Source organism: Heterocephalus glaber, unplaced genomic scaffold (genome assembly GCF_053883595.1).
Source record: "Heterocephalus glaber isolate CG9 unplaced genomic scaffold, H.glaber_assembly_v1.0 deba00000122, whole genome shotgun sequence".
Lineage (NCBI taxonomy): Eukaryota > Metazoa > Chordata > Mammalia > Rodentia > Bathyergidae > Heterocephalus > Heterocephalus glaber.
This window is the reverse complement of record NW_028258138.1, coordinates 28,051,344-28,076,489: the sequence shown is the minus strand read 5'-3', so window position 1 is coordinate 28,076,489 and position 25,146 is coordinate 28,051,344. Positions and strand designations below refer to the sequence as shown.

The 25,146-nt window shown below is 34.6% G+C and overlaps 1 protein-coding gene across 1 annotated transcript in view; it reads right to left on the bottom strand.

Annotated features, from left to right (window-relative positions):
* LOC101712817 (SAM domain-containing protein SAMSN-1) overlaps positions 1–10,070 on the bottom strand; it is an 80,215-nt gene extending 70,145 nt beyond the window's left edge. Inside the window, exon 1 of the mRNA XM_087213839.1 lies at positions 9,999–10,070. Within this exon, the coding sequence (XP_087069965.1) occupies positions 9,999–10,055 (57 nt within the window). The 5' untranslated portion in view covers positions 10,056–10,070. The remainder of the gene's footprint in view (positions 1–9,998) is intronic.
* Between the last annotated feature and the right edge of the window lie 15,076 nt (positions 10,071–25,146).

Below are 25,146 nucleotides of genomic sequence, written 5' to 3'. Positions count from 1 at the left end.
TGACTTTTAAAACTGACACTTCTTTCATTTAGAGAAATGTGTATATTGAGGACATAAACCTATGAGCCTGAGAACATTTCATTAATCTCTGTCTTCTTACCATCATTGCTTTAAGTCAGTATCATCTTTTGTCTGATTTTCCCTTTCAAACTATTCTCTTCACTGTGTTCAGAAGACTCATCCTTTCAAACTACAAACTTAATTGCATCACCTCAGACCCTCAACAAACAAGAAACAAAAGAGCGAGGTGTTGACTTAAAACAAGTTTTGCATAACTTCTGGTTGCCTTTAGAAGATGTGTAATAAAAGAACACAATCTATAAGGTACTATGTTGTCTGACACCTTCCCCTGCCCCCAGACATTGTTCCACATCTCCTTGTTTTCTCTTGCAGCCATTCCGATTGTTCTTTTATTCTACCTATTTGGGGTTAGGTAGATTTGACTTTTAGTCTGATTTGGAATCAAACATCAGTACCCCTGAAATTGTTTTCTGACTTCAGAGTTATATCAAATCTATTCCTTATAGACTTTCATAAAACCACGTGGAGATCATAGATAGCAATTATCAAAGTTGCCACTTCATATTTCTTGAAAAATATATTTCTATTTTTGTCTCTTATTAAACTATGCTGTCCACAGTGTATGTTTCTACCCAATATTTCATCCTCTGGCACAATGCAAAGACACCAAAACAAATTGTGGAGTGAATGAATGAATGACTTCTTGATTTTAAGTCTTTTGTGCCTTGGCTACAAGTCATTTCCACGGGTTACACATTGCCTCAGTTGGGTTGGGCTTGAGGTAAGTTAGAATAAGGGCATATTTTTATCCAATTATTCTATTCATCAGTATAGTTGTTTTTAATAGTTGGGAACCATGAGATGCATAAGAACTTACACTGAATATTTATAAGGATTTTAGAATGAATTCAACCACTTGCTTTACAATGATTCAAGAAGAAAAATGAACATGAATTTCTTCTTTCATTTTTCATTGTCATCTGAAAAATGTGGTTATGCCTGAGAGTTATATTCTGATTCTGAAATAAAATATCATGAAGTGTTTATGTAATGTGGCTGTAATAAAATGCACCACAGAAGTTTTAGAAAGCTAAATTATTTTACTTATGTAAGACATTGTTAACCAGGTGATAATTTGGGAGGTGAGGAAATCACAATGGTGAACCCAGCACCCACAGCCAGCCCCATGGTTTGTCTTCATGTTCCAGAAACTGAGAGTCCTGGAGTTGGGTAACAATGGTACCCTGGGAAGAGTAAAAGCAGGCTCAACCTAGCCCAATTGTGTGCATTTCAATAAAGTAGTTCTGATTTTCATATCTGCAGGGAGAAAATTCAACTATGGGAAATCAAAAACTAGTGAAAACCAGTATAGTACTTTTAAATCAAGGTTATCGCATGTGACACAGAACTGTCACAAATTGGTAATGGTAGTATTCTAACACCGAGTACATGACTTTGTCATCTTTGTGGACCTACAGTCCAAGAAAATTCTTGATCTATCATATATGTTATTGTTCACTGAATGAAGTTAAATATAAATATATAATTATAAATTATAATTAAATAGCAACAGTTGCCATCGAAAATGAGACATGTAATCAATATATACAATGACTGCTTAAATTTTAAAAAATTATTACAGTAAAAGACACATATCCATAAATCCCCTCAAAGTACTTCCCCTCACTTTGATCACACTTATCTCATCATTCTTGACATCATTTTTCTGAAGCAGTTCTGGAAGACCTCTTTCAGGAGTGTCTTTAGTTACATTGTTCTGGCTGCCTCAGTATCCTGAATTGATTCAAAATGTTTACCTTCTATGATCATTTTGATTTTATGGAAAAACCAGAAGTCACACAGTTCCAGATCTGGTGAATAAGGTGTGTGAAGATACACCATAATGCGTTTAGAAGCCTGCATTTCCATTGGAAGACATGCAGCAGCAGCAGCATTCAACATATATTTCATCACATCTGGTAAAGACATTCACAAAGCCAAATGAGAATTTTCAGAACTGTTTCAGAAAGTGGCAAAAATGATGGCATAGTGTATTTGTAGTGGTGGGGAGCATTTTGAGGAAGACTAATGTCAATGTGTTTTTCACTGTAATACATTTTCTTTTTGGATTTAAGCATTTACCTTATATGTTGATCACACTTCTTAGCTCTGTTTCATTAATTTCCAACAAGGCGTCAGGCACAATTGAATACTTCAAGTACATTGTTTACTTCAATTATTATAAGAATACTACAAAAACTCTTTGTTTTGTTCAATTAATAGGTAAGAAACTAAAGCTCAGATAAATATGTAACTTAACAGTTACACATACAATAATGATGAGGCTACAATTGAAGTCAGGGCTTATTTGTCTACAGTACTCACGGAATTTACACTTTCTTTTTATTTTATTTTGCTTCTTTTTATTGCTACCTTTATTTATCCCTATCTGGTGCAGAAATTAAGGACAATTTAGTGATAGGAAAAGTCTGGACTGAGATTTAGAAGATATATTCAGCATCAGCTCTGCCATCGTTGGACTTCAGTTAATTCACTTAATCTTTGTGTGACTCAATTTCTCCATGTAAAATGGAAGAATATTCTGCGGATTAATGTAAGATAAAATCTCAGAAATTTTACATTGCACCTTGAAGACAAGGGTTCTAACTACTAAGCTAATAAACTCCTGTCTTGAACCTATTCTTTCGCTTGCATCATTTCTTTCTATACTGCAAGTTAGGAACTAATGTCTCCATTTTTACAGATGAGAAAAGTTAAGGTTAAGCTACTAGCATTGTTTCAAAAGTAGTGAAACCACAATTTTAGAAAAGTTTGGACTCACAGATTTCACCTAAAATACAGCTGTTATACTGTATAGATTACTTGCCTTCTTCGAACTTCATATTTCCCTCATTAAAATAGGGATAATAATACCGCCTTACAGACATAATGCAGTAAAGACAGCAACTGAAACATAGTCTAATGTCAATGGAAGGGGAATAATGATTGTCATTATTCTTTTTTTTTTTTTTTTTTGGTACCAGGGATCAAACTCCAGACCTTGCGTTTGAGAGGCAGGCGGCGGCACCAGTGAACTAAATCCTAGGCCTGATTGTCATTGTTCTGATATGTCCACATGAACCAAACTAAAGCTCAAAGAAATTGAACTACTCACAAGGAACATATATGTTATGTGTGTGGCTGATGGCGGTAGTGAAAAAAATGGCTCACTGTAACCCCGCACTCATTAGCCCCTCATCTCCTGGCCACTTCTACAATTTTAAGCTCCACACATTCATTTTTTAAAGCAGTTTTAGTCCTCTGAAATGTCACTTAAAGGGATTTTTAAGTAGCTCCTTTTGGAGTGGCAAGGGCCTTTTTAGCACCTAAGAATAAAAATGTACACATTTTGATTTATTAAGAATTTTTCATGGGCAAGAAACTTTGACTGAAACCTAAGTGAAGTAAATTCATATGCAAATTGCTGGTTCTGTCTTCACTGCTGGAATAACAGCTGGTGTTCTATCCAGAGAACAGGAGAAGAGAGGAAGTAGTCATGACAGAGGAAGTTTAGCTGGTCAGCTAAAGAATAAAAAAATACTAAGCCTGAAATATTTACACAAAGCAAAGAAACAACATAGAAACAAGATTTTATTATGGACAGTATCAATTTGTCTTCTTCCTTAATTTGATACACTTGTGTAAACAAATATAGAATGCAAAAAAAAAACCACAAAGAGAGAAAAGTGGCAAAAGCCTTAGGGTAATTCAGAAATAGATATTCTTGACTTCTATAACAGTTTTAGACCTATATCACAGGTCTATTATTCTTACTAATATACATAAAGTTTGTGTGTCAGGAAATGCCAAACATTCACCCAAATAACTAGGTTGGTTTGAATGCTACACTGCTGTCCTTCAAAAGACTAATTTGATAACATCTCTATCCTAGACTTCTGGAATAATACTTCATTCTTACTGAGCAATTACATTTTCTCATTTTAACTTTTTTTTATTACAAAAACTTTATTAGACAGGACATTTAAATATTTTGTACACAACTTACAATTTACCTTTTCCAAGTTCAGCCTAAAGAATTTTCATAAACCTAACAGTTTATAACATTACATTGTATCATACTTTACATGTTTCTTCTATAAACTCTACTTTTAAAAATGTAAAATGTTTGAAAGTCTGACTAAATCATGCTCTAGACTTATTTTTATATACAAGTACTGTACTGTGTTCACTATCTGAGTGAATTTTTACACCAAGAAGTGTGTTGATTTAATCTCCCTTTTTTCCTTTTCCTTTTAATAAGAGCCTATTGACTATCATTATATTGGGCAGCTTTCCTGTTGCTTAGACAAAATACCTGACACCTGCAACTTCAAGGAGTAAGTCCATTTTGGCTTGCAGTTTCAGTGGCATCAGTCCATGCTCCATGGAAGAAATAGCATGGTAAAAGTGCCTGTGGGAGGAAACCTACTTACCCTTTGACAGACAGTCAAGAAGGAGAGAGAGAAGACAGAACCTGGGAACGAGAATATACCCTGCTAGGTTGCATCCTTAGTGATTCGTCTCTTCAGATCAGGGCCCACCTCCAAACATGGAACTTTGTGGGGGCGTTCTGGATATAAAACGTAATATACATTTTCTTCTTTTTCCTTTCAAAATTCGCAGTCCAAATTATTGTTTACTATGCCTTCCTTTTCACACGTTGCCCAAAGCTAACTCTTTTACTTTCCATCCCACAATAATTCCAGTAAAAGCAAGTAAAATTTAAAGCTCTTTCAACACATGGTTTTTGCAGTCATAGAGTTGAAACACACAAATATTAAGCTATGTTTAATAGTTTCATCATTTATAGTCTACCTTCTTCTGCTTGGATGTCTGAGTTGGCTTCTTACTGTATTTTATTATTTACAGGGTCAGAAAAATTATGCCTATTCATGAGACCACAGAGGCTTTTTGGCAGCCTAACATCATGAATGTACAAAGAATATATTTTACTGGTCTCTACTCTAATTCCTTTCCAACTATTGTTTTTTCTTCAAAGTGTATTTGCACCATACACTTGAAGAGTTATTCATCCACTCTTTTTAATTGTTAATTTTATTAGTACATGTTTGCAGAACATAATGACTACATTCACTATAAGAAACTGGTATGTGTATATAACACATTTCAATTCTTTTTTTCCCCGTCCCTATACGAACCCCTTTTATTTTTCCAGCATCAAATTCATTTATTTTTAAGACTTTATTTGTTTTTTTGGTACTAGAGATTGAACCCTGAGCCTTCACACCGAGCTAATTCTCCTGTCCTTTTTATAAATTTTGAATCTCACTAAGTTACTAAATGCTCAGGCAGGACTTGAACTTTGTATCCTCCTACCTCAACCTCCAATAGTGCTAGGAATAATTCATCAAAAACAGAAGAATGAAATGCCAAAATGGGGAAATGGTACAAAGACATAAAGATAGGTAAATAATAATTGTACTTAGTAAAAAGATGTTACTCCCTTTGCCTGAAGTGAAGAGCATGTGAAAGAAATGCAGAGATCTGGTTAGAAGACACATTAAGTGAATAAGCTTGTATTTGACCCTATAGGTCTTGGGAAGACACAACTTTTTGTAAGGTGAAAAGTAACATTAGTAGACACAAGCTTGAGGATTATGAGTCAGGTAGAATTACTTGGTTAGATTAGTCAAGTAAATTAATCTGGTAACAAGGTGTCACAGTGATAAAAGGGTCATAGGAGAGTCATAGATACCAGAAGAGATCACCAAACGGGTAGAATAGAGAGACAAAGTGGAAGACAGATACAAACAGTTTACTGTGATTTTATCACCTTTCTTTCATAGACCACTGTGTTTAAACTGTTCTACAATTTAGCAGTGAATCTGTGTATTCTAAAAGTATTTTCTCATGTAATCAGCATCCACTATTCCACATCTGAGCTGAAAGCATACTATTTACCCATGGTTACCAGGAACACACATCCTGTTCCTCTTGCAGAAATAGTTTCAAAAATTTTTGCCATTATTCACACTTTCTTTTTTGGCACCATTTTGTTTAGTTCGTATGCTAGTCCAACAGGATTTCTTCATCCTCTTCTTGATACCTTAAGGGGAACCTTGTTTATTTTTTCACCTTGAGATGTTATATACAAACTTGACTCATTTTTCTTTGATTTTTGACATGTGATTCTATCTCTATTATAATTTTTCTAACTAGCCAGGGATTTAGCTCAGTGGTTCTGTCGCCTACCGCCTGCCTCACAAGCACAAAGACCGGAGTTCGATCCCCAGTACTAGAAAAAAAAATACATATATATATACTATATATATATATATATTTCTAACTATATTGTATTTGAATTCTGCTTAAGTATCTGTTTTGTTATTTCAGGTCTTTGCCTTTGTCTATTTATGTATAAGCCTTTGTTACTGTCACTTTTTAAATATATCACTATTTTTATTAAACAGGTTTCAAAATAATTTAGAAATTTAAGGGGAGAAATGAATAGTTATTTCCTTTTTTGTGTCTACATCATTTCCATTTGTTAGTATTATAAAAATAATTTGTTTAATTTTCTGAGAATTTCTCCCAGATTTAAAAAATATGTTTGCTATTATAATTTTTTATTAAAGAAAAGTTTCATGTTCTTTCTTTCTTACCTTTATACCCTACCAAGCCTGTAGCTCACTTTCTTCTTCTTTTTGTTAAGTTGCTTCAAGCTCTTAGCATGCAGAGCATCTTAAGTATCCTTCAATCACTCTTCTTGTAAACTGACTCTAAACACTTGGCTTCAAATATTATGTTTGGTTACCATTCCTATTATCTTTCTTAAGATGCATCTGAAATTCCTTTCAAAACCACTCATCTCAGATATTAGAAAACACCTGCATCCCTAGTTTTTCCTTTCAAGTTTCTCTTGTGGAATACTCATAAATCTGATCTTTTAACTCTCTCAATTTATATCAATTCTACACTGACATATCTTTCTCCACTCCTCAGATCCCTCAGTCTTAACAAAAAACCTAACTGCATGTTAAACATCTGTGTGTCTCATTCTCCTGTTGACTTCTATGAAGAGCTCTTCACAAACAATACACTTCCCTGTCGGATTCAGCTTGTTTATGGTGTTTCAACAGAATGGTATGTTGCTTCTTTCCAACCTTAAGGTAGGCCAGTGGATCCTTTGATTTGGGGATAAATGTTACTTACCATTGACTGAATCCTAACATCATTTCATTGCATCAACCCAATAGTCCAGCATAGCAGATATTGAAAACTTTACAAATGAGTGCTTTTCATATGCAAAGACTCAGTCAGTGGAAAGGGAAAGAGTAAGGATTGAAATCAACATACAGTACTGGAATTCAGGAAATGTAAACAGTTGCTCAATCTGTCTCTGCTGCTAATGTCAGAGCTGGGTTTAATCCATTAGAACCAGTCTAGAGAACGCAAGCCTACACTGGGCTTATACAGGTCATACCTAGGTGAATAAGGAAGATAAAACAGTTTCAGACTGCCTTAACATTTGATTTTGATAATGAAATTAAAGACACTGTAATCTACCAGTCCTGAAATTTCTGACTTCAAGGAGAAACTACTGTCCTTGTATATTGGAGTCATTTCCCATGAATTGTGGGGTTTCAGGCCTGGTTCCTCTATATCTGAATATGTTGGCACACTTTTTAAAAAATCAAGTCACACTTTTACCCTTCTAAGATTCCAAAAATGTCACCTTTCACTACCTGTCATTTAAAGTAACACTCATTTCAGAAGCACATCTTTTCCCTCAACATTATCTGCCTTCTGTACCTTCTATGGAGTGAAAGTTAAATAATCCAAATAATAACTCTGCAATTACTACAGAAAAAATACCAGCTACACTAAAATGAAACTATATTTTACTTGTTATTTAGAGAATGTATGTATAGAATATAAAAATAATAATTTGCACTCATCCAACTTCTTTCACTCTAGTGTCTCAAATCCCTGAGTGTAAATCGTCTCATTAAGTTTACCAAACCAATTTAACTCTAACATGATCTTGAACCTTCTCTCCAAATCCACTGAGGCCTTCTTGTCACAAATGCTGAACATTACCATTTGAAATTCTAAGCATTCTGCTGATATATTTGACCTTCAGAAGATAAAACTCACTTAATCATTGAGTGATGTGCTAAAATAGACAAAATCATGTAAAGAAAAAAGAAAACTTTGATAATGTGTATTTATCTAAATGTACACTAACAGATCCACAAACACACATTAGCCGAGTTTACATATGAGTGTATTAGTTACAATGAATAAAATTTTGTCTATAAGAACAGAAAATTAGTAGGAGTGATGTATCTAAATCTATGAAAATAAAGTCTATTGGCTTTTAAAACTCCATTCATTTAGGCAGTGAATATTTCTCAGATATTTATATTATATTCTAGAGTTTACGAACATTGCAAAGATAAGTTACTTATGGGAAGTGAAACAATGTCTAGTGAATTCCAGTACAGGGTGGAGCAGGGTAAACTTCATGAAGGCAGAATCAGTGTATATATATATGTGTGTGTGCGTGTGTGTGTGTATATATATATATATGTATATATATATGTGTGTATATGTATGTGTGTGTGTGTATATATATATATGTGTGTGTATATATATATATATATATATAAGCTTTCTTTCCCCATTATCTAATATTTTGATTTGGCATATAGTGGATGCTGATGTGCATTTGGTAAATGTACGATGAAAGAATAACACATTTAAGTGATCTAGAAGTGCAAAGGAGGGAAAGATTACTTTTGTCTAGTGTGACTCAAGAAGATTTTCTGGAGGACAAAGTATTTGGTATGAACCTAAGAGATGAGTCAGTGGCTCCAACACAGACAGAAAAACACACAAGACAGAGGTCATAATACAAACAAAAAGATACAGAAACAGGAACGTTCAAGAAAGCTCTTAGGAACATCAAATTATTCAGTTTGGTAATACAGCATAGGAAATCCACAAGAAAAAACCAGCAAGAAGAGAAGACTGAAAAATTAGATTGGAGAAAGACTACTGGTATCTAGAAATGCAGAAACTAGATTTTATTCTTGAAGAAAGGTCTGAATATCTCTGGTTGTAGTGTTATTTTCTATCTTTGCTGTTTGATCTTACTTCTGAGGTTAGTAGAGACAGAATTCTGAAATGAGTCCTAATTAATTATATTACCACTCTAAGAATCTGCTGAAGAGAAACCAGTAAAATCCAGCTACTCCAGAAGAGGGGCACTAAAGAAGTAGAAAAGGCATTTCTGAAAATGATTAGTGTTGCATAGTGTCACTAGTTTTGAGTCCGTTGCCAGATGCTTGTAATATGTAATATAATACTCTAATCACAGGTGATCTTCACTCAGGTCACCAGAGACTTAATAAACAAATCTTAAAAGATGAAAAGGATTCCACCTGAGAATAAGCTTCTTGTGAAAATGCATCTTAAAATGTAGGTCATGTCTAATGAGAGATTGATGCTTACAGGAAAATTGAATAAGTAGGATTCCCAGATATACATAGCTTTTCCACTCATTCACTGCAAATACAAACAGTAACTTCCTGAAGGGAAATTGAGGTACAATACATGCCTTAGAGAACTTTAATGCAACTTCATTACAGTGGCAAGAATTTAGATAATTCAATACACATTTTCTTTACCTGAATTGGTATCCCATGACTCCCTTCAATTAAAAAGAAAGCTCTGGAAAATGTTATCCAGTAGTATATTTGTACACAAAGGAACACATGGAAAATAATATTGCTAACAGCCTTAAGAGCTGCTCTGATTTTTGAAAAGACAGCTTCAACTCTGGTAATTTTCATGAACTGATAAACCTCACTGACTAGCACACTTGTTATCTGGTTTTTTCCTGTCTGTACACCCAGATTAAGATGATGCATTTCTGTAGTTTACAAATTTACCCACAAATGTAAGAGATCCAAATCTGTATAAGAAGCTTTGAGATAAGCGCAGGGCATACAGGAGAAGCAGTTTCCCCAGGGTTCACCTTTGGCAATTTGGAAATCAACACATGTCCTTAGAGGGTTTTCTGGATAAAATTTCCAGCTGTTCCACATTGGAACTTCATTCTCATAATGAGATAACATATCTTCCAAGTTGTACCCACTTGAAGTGCTGGATCTACCCGGGGATGAAGAAAGAGATAACAATCTAATCTCCATTTCCTCCTTCCTCCTTATATTAACATTATAAGCTTTCTTTTCTTGGGATTTAGTTAATTTCATACAGGAAATCAATGTGTCATCTTCATCTCTGCATGACAAAGAAACATAAGTTAAAAATTTAATATGTCTATTAAATTTTTATATGTAAAAATTATGAATACTCTTTCTCTTCATATAATTAAGTACATGTAAAACTAAGATAAACCAGAAATTATGTAATTTCACAAATTTATAGTACTATTTCTTTATAAAGTAAGTTATTTTAGATATGTAATTGCTTTATAAAATTGGATTTACTTCAAACATTTTGAAACATATTTATTGATTAATATTAATTGAACTGGAATGAATGGGAGCCACATACTAAAAGCATACCTCAAGACAGTCGAGAAAAATCACTAATTAAAAATCATTACCCATATTTTGTAAGCATAAAATAGTGCACTTCTATTCTGAAACATTTGTAGATTTTTTTGAGGTCATCGTATAATAGAGAATCATAAGAGAGTAAATGAAATTCTTGGCCTTACTTAAAGGAATGAAATCTCAATGGACAAAGGCAGAAATACAACTGATATTCTAAAATTTTGCTTCTGAATATCAATCCTCAAAGAGATTTATTTAAGAAGTCTATCTCATAGTAAAATATCTTGGAAAAGCAAAAATGTAACCAATAAAATGAAAAACAGAGGCACATAAAGGTTGACTAATGAGATCTATATTTACACAATATGGTGATTCATCTGATAACCTTTCTAGTAAAACAGTCCTCTCTTATCCACAGAGGATATGACCCAAGAGCCCTGTGGATAGATGGTACCAAACCCTATATATACTATGTTTTTCTATATGTACATAGCTATGGTCAAATTTAATTTATAAATTAGGTACAGTAAAAGATTAAAAGCAATAATTGAACAATTATAACATTATACTGTATTAAAGGTTATGTCATTGTGCCCCCCTCCCCCCACTGGCTTCAGGCAGGTAAACTATATAGCGTGGAAATGCTAGACAAATGGATGATTCATGTCTCTGGCTAGACAAAGCAGGACAATGTCAGATTTCATTAGATTACTCACAATGGCTCAGAATTTAAAACTTGTGAATTGTTTATTCTTGGAATTTTCCACTAATATTTTGAAACCATAGGTGACCACAGCTAACTTAAACTGTGGAAAGTAAAACTTCAGATAAGGAGAAATGATTTTAATATACAAAGCAGTTACAGATAACAAAACTATGTAGCACCCAAAGTAAATTGCTCTAAATCATTGAGTCCCTCTAAATTCAAATGTTTAATTGGTACAATACCACATTGTGATTCATAAGGCATTTTTGTAAATAAATAAATGAAATCAAAGACATATGACATTGGCTTGTCATAGACATACCAATTTATTGCAGTCATGCTAAAAGTCAAAAATACTGTTTTTCTATGGTCACAGAATGGGGAAGTGGACATTTCGAATACATATTTTCCCTCCAAGTTTTACTCACAGCTGTCTCTTACTCTATCCCTAAATCTTGTCCTACAAGGAAGAAGAACGGAGGTGGAGTGTGGATATAGGGTGAAATTCAGAAATAGAATTAGGATATCTGTTTTAAAGTAACTCAGCAATAAAAAAGCTCAAAGTTTAATGATTATTTTTAAGACCTTATCAAAATGAACTTCATTAATGTATGCTTCATCAGTTCTCCCTCAAAGAACTTTCAGCAGCTTATTGAGCTCTTACTTATGGAGATTTATTAATGCCGGTTTCACCTCATCTTGACTAGGCATCCTGCCTTTCTTGGTCCACACCAGTTTCTGTAGTCGCTTTAATGTCCCCATTGATTCCACTGGGTCACAACCTGGTTTAATGGCCTAGCACAAACACAGCTCAAGATAAAGACAAATTATTCTTCATAAAAGATTTAATATAAAATATGTCAAGATCATAAAAGTGGGAAAATTAATAATGTGGCCTTAAAACCTGAATTATTTAAGCAATAACTTGAAAGCATGCCACATTTTTGGATTCAAATTTGTAAAATATGTTACAGCTGATCAGTTCTACTAAAGCTGTGTGATTTTTACCAATTGTTGTAACTCAAAATGTAGTGAAATGAGTAGAATACAGTCACCTAAAAATGACTCACTCCGGCCAAATGTGAAATAGTAGAAAGGAACAAGGCCTTTGCAGCATAATATACATGGAGCAATAGGTTGAAAGTTGGTCCTTGTAAGTGTTAAAATGAACTGACATTATGCGAAGACTAGATCCAATTGTTTATATCAGAAGAGGCAGAATTAAATTTTCTTTATTTTTATTTCAAAAATTAATAAGAAAACAGAATTTTGTTTCAAGCATGAGATGTTTTCAAATGAAGTTCTTTTCTTTAAATAGCCTCTTGTTTTCTAAAAAAAAATGCACTAATTGAAGCAAAAAATAGCCACAGCATGGCACATTATGTTAGTATTTATCAGCATCACTTGTTCATTATGGCAAAATATAAATAAAAAGATTTAATATTGTTTTAATGACTTAAGATTGATTTGAAAGAAGCAGAAATATTTTCCACTTCCTTGGAAATTAATACTTTGTATGCCAAGTTTTATACTAATGGTTAAGTACTTACATTCTCTTACGTTATCTAGATGTGAGAATACATACATATACACATATACATATATAAACATACCTCTATAAGGGATGGATATATATATATATATATGTGCACACAAAATATATGCAGATATAGATATACACACAACATATATAAATATATTTGTATATATATTTGCTTCCATAAAACTCTAGTCTCATATTTCCCCCTCAGCTTTTGCCTCATTCGTTTCATTGAACAGCTGATTAATGACAGCTAAATAGATACTGCAATTTTCAAAAGGTGAATGATTTGCTTCTTCATTAACGTTTTAATAAGATATATTTATAATAGTGCTTTCCAATCCTTTGAGAGAGGCTATAAGCCTAAAGAAATATTTAGAAATAAAGCTCTCTGACATGCAAACATTTCCAATATTTATAATCAGATTTTATTTTAGTCTTTAAGAATGACTTTGAGCAACCAGTATAAATTCATTGTTCTGTTTCTGCATAATAGCATTGAAGTAGAAAATGTGACATCTTGTCAGAGCAATCCATACCTGTTTGCATTAAATAAATGGGAAAATTCTGAAATCATTTTAATCTTTCAAGGATGGTTGTGATTTCATAGATATGTAAAATCTTCCCTCTCTTTCCAAAGGTCATGTTTGGTTCCGTAGATTTCTGTCACTATTTATTATTTTGTATTATTTTCTCAGTATTTCTTTTCAGTGCTTTCTGAGTTATTCAGTTTTATAAACCTCTCACAACTCAGGAAGAGCTATTTTCTAATCTTTAGCCCCTTCCAGAAATAATAAGCTGACATTGCACAACCGTCTTCCTTTGCTGTGCTTCTTTTCTTAAGGCAACCTCCTCCTGCTATGGCCAAAGCTTAATTACTCCACTAAAGTGCTGGCATTGAAAACTGCCTCCTCTCTTTGCTTTCTTTATGAAAAAAGATTTGCCCGTGATTTGGGAAAAGGTGTCATATACCAGGGAAACTGAACTTCACATTAATGTCTTGCCTCCAGGAGGAACAAAAACATTTGGAAGGTGTCTAAACTCATGAATGAGATCTCATGGCCCAGGGATTTGCAAACAAGCTGACCCCTATTATTTTGTTCACACTCTAGGATAGCCATTTTAAAGCACAATAGTCTTAACTTTTGTATCTTTACTCACCTACTTGTCTCTGAGTTACTAACTCAGTCTACTACCTTTTATTTAGTTTTGAATTCCATGTGCTTACTACAGTGCATGGCTTAATAAATTCCTGCTGAATATAAATATGCTTCTGATTTTCTGCATATAATTTTATACCAAAAGGATTATACATAGCAAATTTTTTTTGGTACCAGGGATCGAACTTGGGACCTTGCGCTTGCAAGGCAAGCAGCGAAACCCCTGAGCTAAATCCCAGGCCCAACATAGCAATTTTTTATACAAGACTAGGTACTTTCTCATCCCCTTGCCTCTAGGTAATATATACTTGAGAGACAAATGTTAGAGTTGATATTATTATAAAAAATAACATCATAAAAGCTATTTACTAAAAAGAAATGTTCTACTATATTTTTAAATAACCTGTTCACCTTTATCTTCTAATACGACATTTATGTTTGTATTGAATGTGACTAAAATATGTATTCATATTTCCTTTAATTCCAGATATATTTTGAGTAAACTTCTCCATGAGTTCAACTTAGCATTCAGCAAATCAATAACTTTTTTTGGATTATCATAAGTTAAGCACTATCCCTAGGGATATCACATTAAACAAGTGAGATACGATTACTGCTTTCAGGGAGTCTACATTCTAGAAGAAGGTGAAGAGCACAAATGTGTAAATAAGCACAGAACATGAGATAAAAGGTACTAGGTAGGAATAAAAAGGCTGATTGGGTGAGGATACTGAGGATAGTTCACAAATTTGGACTGGGTGTTTAGAAGGAGCTTCACAGAAAATACTAAAACTGAAGCCTGAATAACAAGAAGGAATCAGACGTGAAGATCTGAAGAAAATTTGAATTCAGCCAATTATCAAAAAGGATCTGAGCCTTGAATAACAGAAAAAGGGACAGCAGGGCAAATGACAAAAGGAAGAAAGTCTTGAAAAAGGACACGATCTCTATAAAGACTCTAAAGATGGAATTCCTGGAAGAATTATTAGTGTGTGTCAAAGAAGAGAAAGAAGGGAAAAATACCATGTATGAGACCAGGAGTTAGCAGAAGTCCTTCAAGGAGGCTTTTGTAGAGTAGTTTACATTTTCATACATCCTCTCCCTATATTTAATTTTTACATCTTCTTTTTCAATAAATTCTTCCCAGTAGCATTCAGATATTCTCTGGCCCCATCCATCTTTTATTCATCACTTTCCTATACATCACTTTCTACTCATTTTCATGAGCATGCACGTTCCCATCCTTTCAGTCCAGTCCACCTTATCTAATTATCAATCAGTGTTTGTTTCTACCACTCCATTTAAAGTGTTTCTGTGGTCCATTGAACGAGTCTCAAATCCTCTGCTCCTTCATATTCAGCAATGTTGACCACAGTCATCTTGTGCAAATCCTTTCTTCTCTGGCCCCGTGTCAACACGTTACCTCAGTTGCCCTTTTGCCTTTTTGAGTTGTTTCTTCTCTAAATTGATATGCTCACAACTTCCATTTCTTGAAATTAAATGTTTAAATTTCCTTTAGGACTGCCTCTGGGCCTTCATCTACTGTCATCGTCATTCTCTCCTTATTGCATACATACACAGCTGTTACTAAATCATTTATACGTCCACAACCCAATTTCTGTCTTTTTGTAGGCCTCTAGCCACACCTTCAGACTCACATAACCACCAGTCCACTTAGAATGACTTATAAGTATAATCAAGACTTCTAAAACTTTTCCCAAATGTGATTCTCAATCTTCTTCAGCTTAGTTAATGCCATTTTCACCCACTTAACTGCATATTCTATAAAGCAGAGTATATAGAATTTCACCTTCACATTGTCTTTTGAATCTGTTTCTTTGTCTCCATTTTCACAAACTCTCATTAAAACTATAGCTAAGTCTAGAAGGTTTTATTTTCACTGTTGTACTTATAAATTAGAGTATTCCTTTAAAGATGCAGATCTCCACCCAGAGAAAAATGTGACTATCAATGTAATGTTTATATGTATATATTTAATAAGTATGTACTATATCCTTCATTATATAGTTCTGTCTATAAGTGTAAATATCTTTTTTTCATTTTGCTCACACTTCTTTAAATAATGTACACATTTTGTTAGAAGTGCTAGATTAAAATATCTCATTACCTGACATTTTGCTTGACTACTAGGGTTACATTTCTGAAAATGGCATCAGGAATTATTAAACTGGGTTATCTTACAATCATATTTTAAGATCTGGGATGGAAATTATTGGGTAACTAGTCTACTAGCCTATTTAAAACGTGAAGAAATTCCAAGTGGTTTAAGCAAAGGCCAATAATTTATTAATAATGGAGTTGAAATGAGACTCGTTTTCTGACTTTTTAATAAAAGTTCTTTCTTACTAGAGTTGTGGAACTAGTTACCTAATAGTGACAACCAAGTGATGACCAACATTCAGGGTTTTAATCTGTTAATTCAGTATGGGTTTCTAATAGGGATGATAGGCACTAGTCAAATACTCTCAGATTTATGGACCTACAGAAAAACTGAGTCTTCTGAAGACTCACTAAATACACATTACCAGTCTGAATCGTGTTCCTTTTTTTTTTGTATATCCTTTTATTGGTACATTTTAGGTATACCATATAATGACATTCATCATTGGAGATATGCAACTTTACATACTCTCTTGGTTCTTATTTTTTCCCCTTCCCGTGCCCTACTTCAACCCCTCCATCCCTCCCTATTTACAAATACTTTGTTTCCATTTTTTCATTTTCTCATATTAATTCCATTCCCTTCTTTCCTTTCTCCTACCCCTCCCACTTCCCCCTCCCCTTTGCCCCTTTTCTTCCTATTTCACATTATCTATTATACCTTTTCGTCCTTATTTACACTTTCAGTTTCTCACACTAGAGAAACTATTTGGTATTTACACATGTGTGCCTGTTTATTTTTTCACTTAACAGTATCACCTCAATGTGCATCCATTTAGCAATAAATGTCTCTAATTTCTCATTTTTGATGGCTGAGTAGTACTCCATTTTATAAAAAAAAAAAGCACATTTTCTAGATCCAGTCTCCAGTTGATAGGCATTTGGGCAGTTTCCAAGTTTTAGCTATTACAAACTATGCTGCTATGAACATATATCACTGTGATATGATTCTTTTCACTTTTTGGGGAAGATCTCCATCAGGGGACTAGGTGGGTCAAATGGGACTTCCAGTCCTAGTTCTTTGAGGTATCTCCATACGGATTTCCACAGTGGTTGCACCAGTCTACACTTCCACCAGCAGTGGAGCAGGGTTCCTCTTCCCCAGCAGCCCCACCACCATTTGTTGTTGGTTAATTTCATGATAGCAGCCATTCTTTCTGGAGTGAGGTGGAATCTCATCAGTGTTTTCATTTGCATCTCTCGAATGACCAGTGATGTTGAACATTTTTTCATATGTTTATTTGCCATGTGCTTCTTTGTGTGAGAAATATCTGTTCATTTGAGATGCCCATTTTTGGATTGGGTCTTTAAATTTGGGAGGTCTGATTTTTTAAAGTTCTTTATAGATTTGAGATAGTAGACCTTTGTCTGAGGGACCGTTGGTGAAAATTTGTTCTCACATTGTGGGTTGTGTTTTCACACTGCTGGTGGTTTCTCTTACTGTGCAGAAGATTTTTAGTAAAAAGAGATCCCACTTGTAGATTGTTTGTGCTAGTTCACGGGCAACTGAGGTTTTGTTCATAAAGTCTTTTCCTACCCCAATGTCTTGAAGAGTTCTACCTAACCTCTGTTCCAGCCGGTTCAGCGTTTCTGTTTTTATATTTAGATCTTTAATCCATTTCAATTTTAGATTAGTGCATGGTGAGAGATATAGGTCTAGTTCTAGTCTTTGGCAAGTTGAAACCCAATTTCTCCAGCACCATTTATTAAAGAGACTATCTTTCCTCCAGAGAGGGTGTTTGGCTCCTTTGTCAAAGACGAGGTGGCTGAATGTGTCTGGAGTTGTTTCTGTTGCATCTTTTAATCTGTTCCACTGGTCTTGAGGTCTGTTTCTTTGCCAGTACCATGCTGTTTTTATCACAGTAGTTTTGTAGTATAGTTTCAAGTTGGGGGTTGTAATACACCCTGCCATGTCTCTGTTACCTAGAATTGCTTTTGCAATTCTGGATCTCTTCTTGTTCAAAATGAATTTTTGCATTGTTTTCTCAAGGTCTATGAAGTATGCTGCTGGGATTTCAATTGGGATTGCATTGAATCTATATAGCAATTTTGGAAGTATAGCCATTTTCACTATGTTGATTCTTCCTACCCAGGAGCAAGGGATGTCTTTCCATTTTCTGATATCCCCTTCAATATCTTTTCTCAAAGTGCTATAGTTTTCAGAGTAGAGGTCTTTGCTTTCTTTTGTTGGGTTGATTCCTAGGTATTTCACTTTTTGGATGCTATTGTGAAAGGAATTGCTTGCCCTATTGCTCTATCAGTGACACTGTTGTTCATGTAGAGGGAAGCTATTGATTTTGTGTGTTGACCTTGTATCTAGCTACTCTACTGAATTTGGTTATTAAGTCTAGAAGACTTTTGGTGGCATTCTTGGTGTCATGTCATCTGCAAATAATGACAATTTGACTTCTTCATTTCCTATCTTTATTCCTTTTATTTCTTTCTCTTGTCTAATTGCTGTGGCTAATGTTTCCAAAACTATATTGCACAGGAGTGGTGATAGTGGACATCCTTGTCTTGTTCCTGATTTTAGTGTGAAGGATTTAAGTTTTTGACCATTTAGTATGATACTGGCTGTTGGTTTTTCATAGATGGCTCTTATCAGATTGAGGTAGAGACCGTCTGTTCTGATTTTTTGTAGGGTTTTTATCATAAATGCATGTTGGATTTAGTCAAATGCTTTTTCTGCATCTATTGAGATGATCTCGTATGGTTTTTGTACCTGGCTCTATTGATAAAGTGTATTACATTGATTTATTTGTGTGTGTTGAACTATCCCTGCATCCTTGGGATGAATCCCACTTGATCAGGGTGTATGATCTTCTTGATGATCTGCATTCTGCTTGCCAGTATCTTATTAAGGATTTTTGCATCTATGTTCATTAGTGAGATTGGCCTATATTTCTCTTTTTCAGTTGGGCCTTTCTCTGCTTTGGAGATCAAGGTGATGTTTGCTTCCAAGAATGATTTTGGGAGTATTGCTTCTCTTTCAAATTCATTGAAGAGTTTAAACAGTAGTGCCAGTAGTTCCTCTCTAAATGCCTTATAGAATTCAACGGTGAAGCCATCAGGACCCGGGCTTTTCTTGGTTGATAAGTTTTTAATTACGTTTTCAATTTCATTGATTGATATTGGGTTGTTTAGAATTTTTAGGTCTTCTTCATTCGACTTTGGTAATTTGTACATGTCTAGGAATCTGTCCTTTCCTTCTGTGTTTTCCATCTTATTGGCATATAGGTTCTGGAAGTAGGTGTTGATGATTCTCTGGATTTCTGCTCTGTCTGTTGTAATTTCATCCTTTCATTCCTAATTGCATGGATTTGGGCCTTTTCTTTCCTTTTTCTGATAAGGTTGGCTAAGGGTTTGTCAATTTTGTTGATTCTTTTGAAGAACCAACTCTCTGTCTTCAGTTATTTTTTTGTATTGTTTTGTTAGTCTCTATTCCATTGATTTCTGCCCTGATCTTTATAATTTCTTCCCTTGTATGAGCTTTGGGTTTTTCCTGCTCTTCTCACTCTAGGAGCTTGAGGTGCAGCATCAGGTTGTCTAATTGGGCATGCTCTGTTTTCCTACTATGATTATTCACTGCTATGAATTTCCCTCGAAAGACTACTTTCATTGTGTCCCATAAATTCCAATATTTTGTAATGTCATTCTCATTTATTTGAAGGAATTGTCTGGTTTTTTCTTTAATTTCCTCTGTGACCCATTGATTATTCAGAAGTGTGTTGTTCAATTTCCATGTGTTTATGAACTTTTTGCAGTTTCTTTTGCTATTGATCTCCAATTTCATTGCACTATGGTCTGATAATATACAGGGAATAACTTCAATTCCTTTGCACTTACCTAAATATGTTCTATGAGTGAGTATGTGATCTATTTTGGAGAATGACCCATGTACAGCCAAAAAGAATGTATATTCTGATTTTGTGGGGTGAAACACTTTCTAAACATCTGTTAGGTTCATAACTTCAATAGTTTGATTGAGTTCTAGTATTTCATTGCTTGTTTTTTGTCTAGTTGATTTATCTATTTGTGACAATGGGCTATTGAGATCCCCCACTACTATTTTATTAGTGCTTATATGGTTTTTCATGTCCATTAGTATTTGTCTTATATAGTTGGGTGCACTAGTGTTTGGTGCATAGATATTTAAGATTGTCGTCTCTTCCTCTTGGATTGTTCCTTTTACAAGGATATAGTGTCCTTTTTTGTCTCTCTTAATCAGTGTGGGTTTGAAATCCACTTGGTCTGCAAACAGGATAGCTATTCCTGCTTTTTTTCAAGTTCCCATCACATGGAGTATTATTTTCTACCCTTTAATTTTCAGTCTATGAGTTTCTTTTTGAATTAAGTGTGTTTCTTGTATGCATCATATTGTTGGATTTTGCATCTTGACCCATTCTGCCGGTCGATTTCTTTTTTTTTTTTTCTCATTGGGAATTGTACCTTTATATAATGCATCTTGGTTCTTATTTTTTCCCCATCCCTAGCCCTCCCTTCATGGCCTCCACCCTTCCCTATTTACAAAGACTTTATTTCCATTTCTCATCATTTTTTCCTTTCCCTTCTTTCCTTTCCCCTGTCCCTCCCACTACCCCTACCCCTTTGGACCTTTTCTTCCTATTTTACATTATCGATTATTCATTCTAATCATTGGTACATTTTAGGTATACAATATAATGACATTCATCATTGGAAATTTGCACCTTTACATAGTCTCTCTTGGTTCTTATTTTTCACCGTTGCCCAGCCCTCCATTCAACCCCTCCAGTCCTCCCTATTTACAAAGATTTTGTTCCTATTTTTCCATTTTCTCATATTAATCCCATTCCCTTCTATTCTTTCCCCTAGCCCTCCCACTTCCTTAACCTTTGCCCCTTTTCTTCCTATTTCACATTACCTATTATACATTTAGTCCTTATTTACACTTTCAGTTTCTCACACCAGAGAAACTATTCAGTATTTACACACCTGTGTCCTATTTATTTCACTTAAGAGTATTGCCTCAATGTGCATCCACTTAGCTATAAATGTCTCTAATTTGTCATTTTTGATGGCTGAGTAGTACTCCATTTTATAAAAAAACCACATTTTCTTTATCCAGTCTCCAGTTGATGGGCATTTGGGCTGCTTCCAAGTTTTAGCTATTACAAAGAAGTAGAAATAGCAAATAAATACATGAAAAAATGTTCAACATCACTGGTCATTCAAGAGATGCAAATGAAAACAATGCTGAGATTCCGCCTCACTCCAGAAAGAATGGCTGCTATCATGAAATCAACCAACAACAAATGCTGGCGGGGCTGTGGGGAAAGAGGAACCCTGTTCCACTGCTGGTGGGAGTGTAGACTGGTGCAAGCACTGTGGAAATCAGTATGGAGATACCTCAAAGAACTAGGACTGGAAGTCCCATTTGACCCCACTATTCCACTGCTGGGGATCTTCCCCAAAGAATTAAAAGAATCATACCACAGTGATATATGTGCACCCATGTTCACAGCAGCGCAGTTTGTAACAGCAGTCTATTTCTTTTGATTGGTGAGTCGAGACCATTAATATTGATGGTTATAACTGATATGTATTGAGTTATCATTGTCATGACTTTTTCTTTTTGTTTGATCCTCCCCCTTTGCTTTTAATTTCTTGTCGTGCCCGGCAGATTCATTCTGCTGGGCTTCCTGGGGTTGTGATCCTCATTGTCTTTTCCTAGGATTCTGTCTAAAATTTTTTGGAGTGCTGGTTTGGTATTCATGAAGTTCATAAGGTGCTCTTTGTCATGAAAGTATCTTATTTCACCATCAATTTTGAAAGATAGTTTTGCAGGGTATATCAATCTGGTTTGGAGGTTGTTTTCATTTAGGGCTTGAAACACATCACTCCAGGCTCTTCTTGCCTTGAGGGTTTGCACTGAGAAGTCTGCTGTGATTCTTATAGGCTTTCCTTTGTATGTGATTTGTTTCTTTTCTCTACTTGTAGAATTTTGTTCTTCTGTTGGGTTTCTGGAATCTTAACAATTACATGCCTATGTGTAGATTTTTTTTGATCAAGACTAGTTGGAATCATACATGCCTCGGTTATCTGTATGTCAAATTCTTTTCCCATGCTTGGGAAGTTTTCTGCCATCACTTCTGTAAACAGGTTTTTATGTCATCTGCACTCTCTCCTGTTTCTTCATTGACTCCAATCAGTTTTATCTTATTTTTCTTTGCATCGTCTAGCAGCTGCTAGATTGATTTCTCGTGGTCCCTTAAAATTTAAAGATTTTTTTCTTTTCCTGGTCACTAATTGCAATCTTATCTTCTATATCTGAAATTCTGTCTTCACATTGGCTCATTCTGCTGCATAGAGTTTTTAATCTCCTGGAAATCTGTTTGTATCTGTTTTATGGATTCAATTTGTTTCCTATGTGGGCATTCCATCATGTTCCTCAGCTCCTCTATTTTTTTATCTGTATCCTCTCTAGATTTATTAATCATGGCTTGCACTATGGGCACAATCTTTGCTGTTATGTGAGAAATTATTTCTGATTTCATTTTTTCCAGATTCTCTTTCGTTGCTAGTTCAGGGAGTCCAGGTGATTGAGTGTCAGAGTGTTCCATCTTGTTTCCCTTTGTGGTTGCTGTAAGTGATCTGGAAGTCTGGTTCTGTGACTTGTTTACCTGTCTTCTCATTTTGATGTGGTGGGGGGGGGTGTAGGGTGGATGTGTGTTCCTGGTGCCCATGTGGCTCACCTCCTCTGGGCTCAGAGCCATGGCACACCTACCCAGAAGCTTCCTCTAAGCTGGGAGCCACAGAACGCCTACCCAGAAGCCTCCTCCTGCCTGGGAGCCATGGCATGCTGATCTGGATGTCTCCTCTGGGCTCGGAGCCATGGCATGCCTACCTGGAAGCTTTCTCACTGGGAGCTGCCACATGCCTACCCGGAAGCCTCCTCCTGCCTGGGAGCTGTGGAGCACCAATCTGGAGGTCTCCTCTGAATCATGTTCTTTTTACCTCATAACATAAAAACAATGCTGAGAAAGCAACATGACAGACCTTAAATGAAGCATTAAAAAATTCCTTTTTTCTTTTGTTCTTAATTTCAGATTTAGAAAAACTTCTCTCTGTAGTGTCATCTTTAACAAGGATTAAAATAGCAATTCCTGACCACCTAAAATCTGTTTTACATAATTTCTTCAATAGGAGGAGGAATGGAGTTTTTAAATTAATATTTTGGTTTATTTCTAAAGAAAATTGTAATGAAACACCTGAAGTGAAACTCATGTATTTTGCATTGACAATTTTCTCTGAACTTCCTAGTCTTGTAACTATTTATTTAGTTCCTAAAAAGTACCATTCCATAGAACTTTAGAAATTATTTGTTGTTTTAAAGTATATTAAGTGTAAAATCACAATGTATATATGTATAAAATGTATAAAACCCTACCATTAATGGTTTATTTTATATACACTCTATTTCTAAGTTTTCTATAATGTATTATATAATCATCCATTACTAATTATAGAAGTAATATACTACTTCTATAATGCAAAGAAATTCTATAATTCTAAAGTATATTTAGAATGGATATTTCATTAATCAGATCTGTTCTTGTAAGAAAGATAAAAGTACCCAGTTCCTCTGCTTTGAATTTGTTCCTGCCCACTTGAAGGGAAATGTATGTAAAGATTGAACACCAAAGAAAAAGTTATGTTCCTAATAAAAACAGAAATAAACAATAATCATTAAATAATAAATTACTAAACTCTCAGATCTACATCTCTAATATTTTATACAAACTTAATAGTCTCTTCATGACCTAAAACATAGCCTAAAAGATAATTTTCAAGGTCATGATGACCAATTAACATTTAGCAACTCAGTACACAGTAACAAAATCAAAAGGATTATGAAATTCAATCAGTCAATGTAAAGACATGAAAACAAACACATTTCATTTCAGAGGTTTAATTTACTGCTTTCTTGGAATCACATCTAAGCCTAAAATTTTGAAAATAATTTTTATGAAAATAAAATATTTAATGAAGGTATAATTGTTGCAAAAATTACCATCTTGACATTTAATATTCATATATGATTATATTTTAAAAACTCATGTTTTTAGTGGTAGAAACTGAAATTAATACTGGACCAGCACTTAAAACAGGGCTAGGTACAATGAAATGTCATTAAAGGAATATATGATTGAATTAATTAATAGAATCAAATATATTTTCCTACAAGACTTTTAACATATTTATTTATTTACTCAACACATTTGTTTACTGAGCACCCATGCGAGATGCAAAGGAGAATGAGACATTTTGTCTCCTCAATACAAGTGCTGAGAAAGACAATCACTTGTCAGCATGCTTACCCATCCCACTAGAAAGAGAGCTCTTTCGGGTTCCATTGCAGTTTTACACATCTGAGTGCCTTAGAATGTTCAAGAAATATATTTGAACTGAACAGTTGGCCAAAAACACGTTGGAATGAAAGATTAATCTGAATAATAGGAAAAATACAAATAAAATTTGAGGGTTATTCACAGGAGAGAAAGATTACATTAGATAGGGGAGTGAGGAAGTAAATGTGCTTGGCTAGAGGATATTGGGCATTTGGACATCTAAGCAACGTAACCTCACTTATCTACCAAAGCCCTTTATGTAATAGTCTTAACCCACGCTGTAAATACAAGCTACCTACTCAAGTTCTAAAACAAATTTCTAGGTCATTCTCCTTCTTCTCAAGCAGATTTTGAGGCATTTGATTCTGGGTTTGAAGTAAGATACTTTCTGACAATGTAAGAAGGACAAGTGTTTCTTAGAGGCCACACAGGCTCTATTTCCACTGCATAAAGAATCTGCAATTTCATGGCCATCCTTCCACACATCTGTAGGCAAGCAACAGTGCTCTTGTTGCTTAACTGTCAAACAAATCAGCCTTAA